This window comes from Trichoderma ghanense (genome assembly GCF_004382785.1).
Source record: "Trichoderma ghanense strain CCMA-1212 chromosome Unknown scaffold_27, whole genome shotgun sequence".
Classification (NCBI taxonomy): domain Eukaryota; kingdom Fungi; phylum Ascomycota; class Sordariomycetes; order Hypocreales; family Hypocreaceae; genus Trichoderma; species Trichoderma ghanense.
In genome coordinates this window covers 175671-185885 of record NW_027395690.1, presented here as the reverse complement: position 1 = coordinate 185885, position 10215 = coordinate 175671, and the positions used below count along the sequence as shown (strand labels likewise).

General features: G+C 57.3%; 3 protein-coding genes across 3 annotated transcripts; 2 read left to right on the top strand and 1 right to left on the bottom strand.

The window, feature by feature from the left end:
- Nucleotides 1–910: 910 nt before the first annotated feature.
- CCMA1212_010595 (NADP-dependent alcohol dehydrogenase 6) lies at nucleotides 911–2047 on the top strand (the record flags this gene model as incomplete). Its single annotated transcript, XM_073707632.1, has 2 exons — nucleotides 911–1344; nucleotides 1399–2047. The coding sequence occupies 2 exons, from the start codon at nucleotides 911–913 to the stop codon at nucleotides 2045–2047; spliced, it is 1083 nt and encodes a 360-aa protein (XP_073553895.1).
- Nucleotides 2048–3410: 1363 nt separating this feature from the next.
- CCMA1212_010594 (uncharacterized protein) lies at nucleotides 3411–4642 on the top strand (the record flags this gene model as incomplete). Its single annotated transcript, XM_073707631.1, has 3 exons — nucleotides 3411–3415; nucleotides 3598–3949; nucleotides 3974–4642. The coding sequence occupies 3 exons, from the start codon at nucleotides 3411–3413 to the stop codon at nucleotides 4640–4642; spliced, it is 1026 nt and encodes a 341-aa protein (XP_073553896.1).
- Nucleotides 4643–5317: 675 nt separating this feature from the next.
- CCMA1212_010593 (uncharacterized protein) lies at nucleotides 5318–8428 on the bottom strand (the record flags this gene model as incomplete). The annotated part of the gene is made up of 1 exon (XM_073707630.1): nucleotides 5318–8428. The coding sequence occupies one exon, from the start codon at nucleotides 8426–8428 to the stop codon at nucleotides 5318–5320; it is 3111 nt and encodes a 1036-aa protein (XP_073553891.1).
- Nucleotides 8429–10215: the final 1787 nt, after the last annotated feature.

Below are 10215 nucleotides of genomic sequence, written 5' to 3'. Positions count from 1 at the left end.
CGCGCGCCGTGCTGCTGGTGCTCTTGATTGCGGACCTTGGACACTTGTGTTCCATGCAGGGATTGGGTCCTGAGATATACTACAATGTCATGGGCTGGAATGCTGCTGATGTTGGCAATGTGCCCTGGGTTTACGCGGGGGCGAGCATGAGGTTGTGCTTCTTGGCGGGGGTTGGCCTGTGAGGACGGCCGATGAGACCGAGGAAGGATGAAGCCGTTTGACTGGATCGGGGCAGTTGAACGAGGCGCCTGCAAAACTACAAATAGCCTGCCGGACGCCATGGGAGATTTTTCAAAAAATCTGGGAAATCCAAACCTCCTCCTTCGGCCACCAAGCCCCGAGTGACATCCCGCCGGCTCTCCAGAATGACAACGAGGCGTAGATTTCAGCCCTCATTCGGTATCGCTTCACCCGGAGCCGCAGGAAACCCACGGGAGCGTGCTTAAGTAAGCCCTTATTGACCGGTCCGTCGCGCGCTCTCTTTGGTGGAACAATCGGACGACCTCCGGACTATCTCGACGCGTTAGAGATAGTAGTGGGTTGAAGGCGCCCCTTCGCCTCCGTCTAGGTGGGGGGGCTTGTCGCTTCGATTACTGTAGACGTGTAATAGCGATGAAGGAGAGGCTGGTTCAGCGTGGAGAAGCAGCCCGAGAATTGGCGCGGGTAAAGCTGGGGGAACCTGCCCCTCATTTCTCCATGACGATGGTGGGGTAGAGCAGAGAGAAGGCGGCAGGCAGAACGATGAACCGGCGCAATTAATATCGACCCCTTCGTCTCCCCCCTCACGCTGCTCTTGGATTCAGCTGCTTCTCCTCTATTTCTCTTGCAATCAGCAACACGCCCGACCTCTTGCCGTCTTGAAAGCCCCGTCATAGTCTATCCCCAATTCAAGGAACCCAAAGAGCTCAAGATGGCTGTCCCTGACAAGTTCACCGGCTTCCAGTCCCCCGGCGCCAGCAACTGGCTCGAGTTTGAAAAGAACTCGTGGGAGCCCCGACCTTTCGGCGACTATGATGTCGACATCAAGACGGAGTGCTGCGGCGTCTGCGCGAGCGATCGCCACACCATCAGCGGCGACTGGGGCGAGTGCCCGTACCCCTTGGCTGTCGGACACGAGGTCGTCGGCAAGGTGATTCGCGTTGGCCCCAAGGTGACGCTGGCCAAGGTCGGCCAGAGGGTTGGCGTGGGCGCGCAGGTGTACTCGTGTCTCGAATGCCGCCAGTGCAAGAACGACAACGAGACGTACTGCAAGCACCAGATTGACGCCTATGGCGCCCCGTACCTCGACACGGGCTACACGACCCAGGGAGGCTATTCATCACACACTCGAATCCACGAATACTGGTGAGTGGGCTGTGTCTCTTTTCTTGGCTCTGGAAGACTGACGGGATGCTCTAGGACATACCCCATCCCCGATGCTCTGGAGAGCGCCGATGTCGCCCCCATGCTGTGCGCTGGCATCACCGTCTACAGCCCTTTGAAGCGCTTCGGCGCCGGCCCGGGCAAAAAGGTTGGCATCGTCGGTATTGGTGGCCTGGGCCACTACGGCATCCTGTTCGGCAAGGCACTCGGCGCCGAGGTCTGGGCCATTTCTCGGTCCCGAGCCAAGGAGGCGGACGCCCGCAAGATGGGCGCCGACGGCTTCCTGGCCACGTCGGAGAAGGACTGGACCAAGGGCCACGAAATGACGTTTGACCTCATCATCAACACGGCCAACTCGTTTGAAGGCTTCGCCTTGGCCGAGTACCTGAGCCTGCTCGACGTCCACGGCCGGTGGAATTCGGTCGGTCTGCCCGGAGGCGACGGCGTCTCGATCCGCAACCAGGACTTCCTCGGCAACGGCTGCTTCATCGGCAGCTCGCACCTGGGCAGCCGGAAGGAGATGCTGGAGATGCTTGATCTGGCCGCCACCAAGGGCATTCACTCGTGGGTGGAGAAGATTCCCATTTCAAAGGAGGGTCTGCAGCAGGCGATGAACAGACTGGGAGATTCGAGTGTGCGATACCGGTCGTGCATGGTCAACTATGATGAGGCGTTTGGTGCTTGATTGTATGATGCGACGGGCGAATGAAGTATGGATAAACGAGAAGAGAAGACAAGGGAGAAAGTCTACAGTAGTCACCTTGGGTCAAAATATATCGCTCTCTTCTTGTTAGTCATGCAGGTGGAAGAACCTTGATGGACAGCTCATGTCCCCACCTGGAGGTGTTATTATTCGCTGATAGCCCAAAGAGGATCTTCCGCTCAATTGGTCCATTTTCCACTCGCCATTGCACAAAAGACTCAGATTGAACATTGACGCCATATGAGGAAAACATCGCTCATGCTATATATTTGTAAGCTCGGTCTCGGCTTCGGTGCCCCGTCTCGCAGGACCCCCCTTGGCCGAGCGAATTAAGCTTAACCTCGACTAAACTGCATCCGTCTCGCCGAGCAACGTCACAATGCGACGCAATACAAATTCCCTTCCCTTTGCCCAGTAAGTAAGGGACTTACCACGATTGAAATAATCGAAGCTCTCAAGTACTGCGGTGGATTTTTTACGTCCTTTCAGGTTCGCGAGGGTAGTTAGCCGTGTAACGGACCTCATATGAATACTTGCGCACCAGATGCGGTACTTCGGAGGCTGCCAGGTATAGTAGCTATTTTGCAAGTGCTTCCAAGTCGTATATTTCGTGATGTAAGCCCGGGCTTGCTTCGTGGCATCCGCGGGGCATCTCCATCCACTCGAGGAGATGGAAACCATTGATTGAAGAGGGTGAGTCACGCGTAAAGGTAGCAAAGCGAGAAGAGAGTCGGCCGTGTCGACACAGCACGGCGTAGAGAAAATGGCATAGAGCATAATTACCGCTTTAGGCAAATTTTTGAAATCTGGGCAAGTTTTGGGTAGGGTAACCTTTTTGGGGAACCGGCGAGACGAATCGGGAGAGGCCGACTTTGTGGGGAGATTGAACGTTATACGAGGTAAATGGGTGAAATGCGATGACGGACGGAGGTTTTGAAGTTTGATCTGAAATGAGTGGTTGGGCTATCTCCATAGCTGCTACGTTGTGGTGTTATTCTGGGGTGAGTCTTGGATGGCTTTGTGTTTGCTGGGCGTTTGGTAAGCCATGCTCTTGGACTCCGCGGCATGGGATGGCACACAGGACCCCCTAATCTAGAACGATTTGCTAATCAAAGCGTGAACTGGGTGAGTGGAGATATAGCACGGGATGGAGGCAGATGTGCTGCCTGTTCGACTGAAGGGGTTTTACTTCTGTCTGTATGGGGGGAGGGCGCCGACGCTAGGAGCGGGATGTGACTGGTTCTGCCGTTGCCGTTGAGTTGTTTGTTTGTTTTAGTTCACTTTGGCTTGGGCTGGGGGAATACGATATGGATAAATAGACGGGGGTCTTTCCTTTTGGGTTGATATGTAGTTGGTAGGGGAGGAATGAGATGTAGACAGACACAGATCAACTGATCAACTATTGCTTGAACCAATGAGTCTCCAGTTCTATCAAACTTCTTGAGCTCCGTCATCATCATCGTATAAGTCTAAAGGCTCACCAACGAAACCATAACCCCTGACGCACACCCACCACCCCAACGCAATGTAAGCCCCTTCTCCCCCGTCACCCTCACCCACCGCTTCACCCGCCCCGTATCCCGTTCCGAAATCACCGCCGTCGGCATCTCCCCCTCGTCCTCGCCCTCGTCCCCGTCCCTCGCCTACGCAATCTTCCCCGGCGCCCAGCCCGACCAGTCCTGGATCGACACCTTTGACCTCGTCTCCCAGCGGGCCTACACCAAGATTGTCGGCCCCGTGGCGAGCTTCTCCCCTACTTTGCATTCTCCGCCTCTCCGCGTCGGCAAATCCGCTCCCTCGTCTGCCTCATCATCGTCTTCGTCTTCGTCGTCAGCGGAAGCCTTTCCACGAATCGCCACGCTCTCGTCCACGCACACCCTCACGGTAAGAGACCTGTCCTCCGCAAAGGCCCTCCTCGAGCTCAAAGACGTTTCTCCGCCCATCGCCTGGTCCCCCGACGGCCGCACCATTGCCGCCGCCGAGCTCCCGTCTCGACGCCAACAGATATCAACAACAACACACCGCATCGGCACATGGGACGTCCGCACGGGCACCCGCACCGGCCGCGTCCCGGGCCACATCGACACGGTAACGCACCTCGCCTTCACCCCCTCCGGCTCCCTCGCAACGCTCTCCCGGGACGGAACCGTGCGCATCACCAACCCCGTAACCAGCAAGACGCTGTACAAACTCGAAATCGGCAACGACGACAACAGCGGCGCGAGGATCCCCCGCGCGCTGGGCGTTTCGCAGGACGGCGCCACGGTGGTTTCCGTATGGGGCACGACGGTGCACGTCTGGATGCCGAAGCATGGACGGCTGACGTCGTATCGGCTGGGGGAGACGAGAGACTGCGAGGGGTGGCCGCTGTGCGTTTCGCCGGATTGTAGGTATATCGCGAGCTGGACGGAGGAAGGATTTGATGTGATGGATGTGGCGTCGGGGAGGGTGGTGGGTGGGATGGATGGCGGGGAGTTGGTTACGGCGGGGGAGTTTTCGGTGGACGGGAGGGTTTTGGTTGTTGGGAGGGTTAGTGGCGATGTTGAGGTTTGGGATGTTGTTGATGAGAGGGTGTGATGGTGTTGAGCGTGTTGAACATGTATGGCGCTTGGTGCATTTGGGATCGTGAAAGTATGCGGCTGTTTGGGCGTTGACTTAATTGGGATTGTGCATGTTAGGTAGTAGTCTGTAGCATACGATGAGCAGGTTCAGTCATTGAATGTCTTGTTTAAGCTATTCGAGCTGTAACATCAGCCGTATACATAGAACAAGGGTCAACGGGGAAGAGGGAGGCATTGCTTGTCTCTCATCAGGTAGACACGTTTCATATACCCAGTGCCCATGGCTCCCATAATGACAAACATATTCGAAATCCGGCCTTGATATAAATGAGTGGTATTATGTATTCAAGCCTGGTATCATATGTGCTAGCAATAGTATGCATTGGGGTATTTCTCCGTGTCCATCGTCGCCTGAATCCACCGGCATTCAAACTGCGTGAGAACCAACACGCCGAGCTATGCCTCATGGAATGCTGCAATGCGTCCCATCTTTTTCCCCTTTGCCCAAAATAAGAACCTTGGTCTCGCCGCATAATGCCGTCTCCATTCCAGCGAACCATCACTAATCATCAACATAGAAAAAAATATTCTCGTCTTCCACAAACTCGTGTCCTAGCCTCTCCTCGTTCTTCTCTCCTTCTTAAATCATGAAACGTCGACACATAATACGCTCCATTCGATCGACACAAATTTAGGCAACCCAGCCCAGCATTTCCAACGTGCCGCGAGCTTCAGCGGGCGGCAGACTAGCCACGCCCAGCTGTCGCACCTGCGTCCCGCGCCTCAGCCTCTGCAGCCCGACCGCCAGCTTCCAACCCTCGGTCTCCTCCACAATAAAGAGGTACCTCTTGCCTTCTTGGTCGCGGACCGTCGCCCGGAGGACATGCAGGCCCTTGGACTTCCATTCGCCAGTCTGCCCGGCCGTTGATGGGATGTTGAGGTTCTTGAAGGTGCGATCACACATGCCGTGCCGGCAGCACTCTCTGCACGCATGGAGCATCTCTTGCAGGTACAGATCCGCCTCGTCGCCCGTAAAGGCGTTGGGGCCGTCCCGGTCCGACTGGCGGCCTCTGCCAGCCATCTTGTGAAGGAAACCAGAGCTCTTCCCGGCTGCAGATCCCGCTGGCGGTGGAGGAGCAGTCAGGCAATGCGGCAGACACCACACCTCGACAAGCTTGAGCGTCCAGGCCTTGACGTCCCACTCGCGCTGGGGCACACCGCGGACGTCGTCGTCGATGAAGAGCCCCTCCGTGGTAATTCGGAGAATCAGTCCATCCGTCACCGTGCCAACTCCCGATATGAGCTGGCTGGCCGGCGTCTTGGTGAACTGGTTCATGAAGAGGTAGACGGACTGAATCACAATCTTGTCGGGATCATCAGTCGTGTAATGAGACCGTATCGAGGGCGGCGGCGTAGTTCGTGCTGTGGTCTGTGAGGCTGCCCACGATGCGTCCGAGCCGGTGAGAGAAGACGTCGACTTCCTATGTCTCGGCTTGTTGGGCGGCGGCTGGTCGTATGGCGGCGGCGGCGGTTGCTGGTGGTGCTGCGGTTTGCTCGGTCGGTCGTAGGGCCTGTAAGAGTATGTGTCCGACTCCACGTAGCTGCTGTTGCTACTAACAAACGACTTTGGAGGAAGGTGGGCTGATCGTCTCGCCGAGGCGTCTGATCTTCTAGAAGCAGACGACGGGGCCTCGGATGGAGCGGCAGGCGGTGGTGCTCGCTTGGTAGGGCTCTCTCCTCTGTCGGACCGTTCCTGTCTCTCCGACCTCTCTGTTCGCTCGGTTCGATCACTTCGTTCACTCCGTTCAGACACCTTGGAGGCTGCCGACGAAACCACGGAAGGGGAGGATGCCGGGGGAGACGGAGGGACGGGAGGCCGGCCATTTGGCCACATGCTTATCTTCTCGCCAACGCTCGAGTACGCATATGTGCTACCGACTCGGCTTGATCGAAAGTCGGCCGCCTTGGCCTCAGCAGCCGCCTTGGCTTCTGCGGCAGCCTTCGCCTCGGCCTCGGCCCTAGCTTGGACGGCGGCTCTGGCATCCGCAATGACCTTTGCCTCCATCGCGGCCTTGGCCTCTGCAGCTGCCTTGGCCTCAGCCGCAGCTCTGGCTTCGGCCGCTGCTTTAGCTTCGGCCTCTTTCCTTCGCTTCTCTTCCCTTTCCCTCGCTTCTCGTTCTCGCCTTTCCCTTTCTCTGGCCTCCCGTTCCCTAGCCTCCCTCAACTTGGCTTCCCTCTCCAATGCTTCTCTTTCTTTGGCCTCTCTCTCCCGCTGTCTGGCCAGCTCCAGCTCTTCGTGTTGGCGCCTCCTCTCCGCCTCAATTCTCTCCGCCTCTTCTCTTGCTTTCTGTTCTGCCTCCCTTTGCTGCTTCTCCTTCTCGCGCTCCTGACGCTCCTTTGCTTCCTTGGCTCGCAGTTCAAGGAGCTTCTTGGCAGCCGTTTCGCGGCGCTTCTGCTCTGCCTCCTTCAGCCTTCGCTCCTCTTCCTTCTTTCGCATTTCTTCGCGCGCCTTCTCCCACGTCCCCTTTGGCGTATCGGCCTTCTTCATCTCCGGCGGAGGAGACAAGTTCTTCTCGGATTCGGGTTCGGGTGGCGGCGGCGGCGGCTCATGATTGGTTTCGGCAGGTGCTGGAGGATCTGGCTTGGGGGGAGTTTGCTTCTCCGGACGAGGCTCAGGACGAGGATCTGGTCGAAAGGGAGGGATTGGTGCCAAGTCAGGCATACGGGGGAGCTTGGACGCTGGCTTGGGCAATGCTGTCTTCTCCGGGCTTAGAGACGATCTCCTTTCAAAGTCCGCCATCTTTCCTATCTCAGGCACGCTCTTCTTTCGTTCAGGCGAAAGTGAAACCTTTGTTTCCGCTGGAGCAGGGTGTCTTTTTTCCGGGGAAGATGGCGCTTTCTTGTCAAGCTCTGAAGGGTTCTTCTCGAGCACTGGCGCCATCTTCTCGAATCCAAACCGCCTCTGCTCAGCTTTCAAAGGGGTCTTCTCCGGCTCTGGGGCCGGCTTAGTCTCCTCTGATGGCGGCACCTTCTTCTTCTTCTTTTTTGGTTTCTCTGGCTCCGGCTGAGGGATGGGCTTTTCCTCTGGTGGCGGAGGCTGGCGTGGACGCTGCTTCTCTGTGTCTACCGGTGATTTGGGAGTCGGAGGTGGCGCGTCCCTTTGATATGACGAGCGTTGAGACGGAGATGAGGCTGGCTCAGATTCGTGTTTCGGCGGCCGAGGCGGCTCTTCGGGTTGAGCTTCCGCGTTCTTCCAGGTACCCTGAGACCTATCATGCCGTGGAGGAGGAGGCGCGCCGTTGGAAGAGTGACCGTGAGGGGGCGGCGGAGGAGGAGCCCCGTTGGTGTCAGGGCGCCCTCCTGTGTTGGGACCTCCAAAGCTACCGTGTCCGCCGTTTGCGCCGTGAGGCCCATGTCCATTGCCGAAACCTCCCGGGCCAGATCCGTGTCTATTACCGTCTGAACTTGCCACAGGCACCGGTCCACCGGTCTGCATCCGTCCCAGAGCCCAAGCACCTATGCCAACTCCCAGCAGCAGCGTGGTCATGGCTGTACCTCCCAAGCCGCCGCCATTGAGCCACATCCTAATGGCTGGCCCCACGGATTGGAACAAGGCAACACATATCAGCGCCGAGGCGAAGCCAGCCACGAAACTATTGGCGTTCGGCTGCAGCGACGGCAGATAGAGGAAACCGGAGCCAGACGAGTGTTGGGGAATCACGAAGATGTCGTAGTTGCCGGGCGGCAAACCCGACGACTTGGGCCCCTCGCCATGCGGCGGAGGTGGAGGCGGCGCGCTCATGCTTGGCGATTAATGTGCTATATCACTGCTCGAAAGGATATCAAATTTGAGGTTGTGCGTTGATACTGAGATGCGGCGAGAATTGCGAGTGGCTTCAGATCTATGAGCGCATCGAGGAAGCCATGGGAATCGTAGGGAAACTATTTCGCGATCAGGGGAAGGGAAAAAGTAAATGAAGCCTAGCCACAACGTCAGAAGCCGGACTCGTCGCCATTAGCCCACAAGGCTGCCACGGTGAAGCAACTCCTCGACTGCGACGGCACCGAGCCTCTCTGCCCAGCTATTGGAAAGAGCAAAAGGGGGCCAAGCAGTTAAGATGACGGGAATGAGGATCTCCGCGCGCTCTGGGGATGCAACTAACCAAAGGCAACAAACACCGCAAGAGAAACCAAACGCCGGGCTCCAGATCAAACAAACGCGCCGCACAGCCGTCCGTTGGACTCTCTCTCTCGCGTGCGCTCACACTCTCTCTCTCCAGTTAGCAAGGACAGAACCGAATCGTCGCGTGTGCTTGACGAGATCGAGCAGGAGGCGTGGCCTCGACATGGGGCAGATGGAGAAATAAATTTGTAGGCTTTTTTTTTTTCTGCTGGCGGCTACTAGTAGGAGAGAGGAAGTGGGGGTGGGTGAAATGAAATGAAGACGACGTCGAAGGAGAGAAGAGACCAGCTTGGCGGATTTGTTTACCTTGCAGCCTGGCCGCCATCGCCAACCCACTGCGAACCTGGCAAAAGATGGCCCAGCACACCAAGACACACGCAGTAGAGCCGCTGCGGATGGCCGTCAATTGGATCAATTGGATGGACCCCTGGAGGTGGAAAAGACAGCGGCTGGGAAGAGGGCCGGACCTCGATTGCGGCGGCGCTGTGGTTGGCTGCGCTGGGCGTTAGTGGCTGGACGGGCCGTTGGAAACGTCACAGAGGGGCCGCTAGGGGGCCTGGAGGGGGGGGTCTGGAGGGCGTCGAGCAGCTGCGAGGTGCGCTGCAGCGCCTAGACGAGGGAGGCTAGACTCGCTAGACTCGAGACTCGACGACGGAACCTGAGCCTCGTCGTGATGCTGTCAACAATTGCCGGGATGGAGCTTCAACGGCTTGGGTTACGCAAAGCGACGCCAAGCTTGAAACCGGTCGGCAACAATCTACGCAAAAGAAAAACGTGTCACTATGCGCCACCCAATCCTACGTGCAGCATCTGCTTCTTCGCGCCTCTTCACGAGCTTACAAGGTCCTGTCGAGTGCCATCTGCGGCATCCACCAGCAAAAGCCCCTCTTCCCAGCCATTCACTTCATCTTCCCGCTTCAACCTGCTTCCAGCTGCACCGCGCACATACATGTACAGCAACCTCACGCGTCCCGAGCCACCGCGTCTCGACAATCTGTCCATTCACAAAGCCTAATTCCCCTCGCGAGGTCCTTCCTCGGGGCCATTGCATCCAAAGAACACCCCCCCGGCTCACATTTTTGCAGGAAGCTTCCTCTTCTTCCAATCGCGACTCCTCGCTAACACCTCCAAGGGCCTGTTGATTCCTCTGCAAAGCTCTGTGTTCGTCGAGAGGCACGGCACGGCAGCTCCACTGATAATGAACCCCCCTTTGACCGGACGAATCGAGGAGAAGGGCCTTCTACTTTGGTTTGAAAGCACTTTTGTTGTTGCTGCTGTGCGTGACAGAGATGCCCCATCATCGTGATGCAGAGAACATGCACCTGCCACCCGCTTTTTTCTGCTCGAGACGACGCTGGGCCAATGCTTGCAGACACGCAGCCGAAGTGCATGCAGAAAAGCCTGGA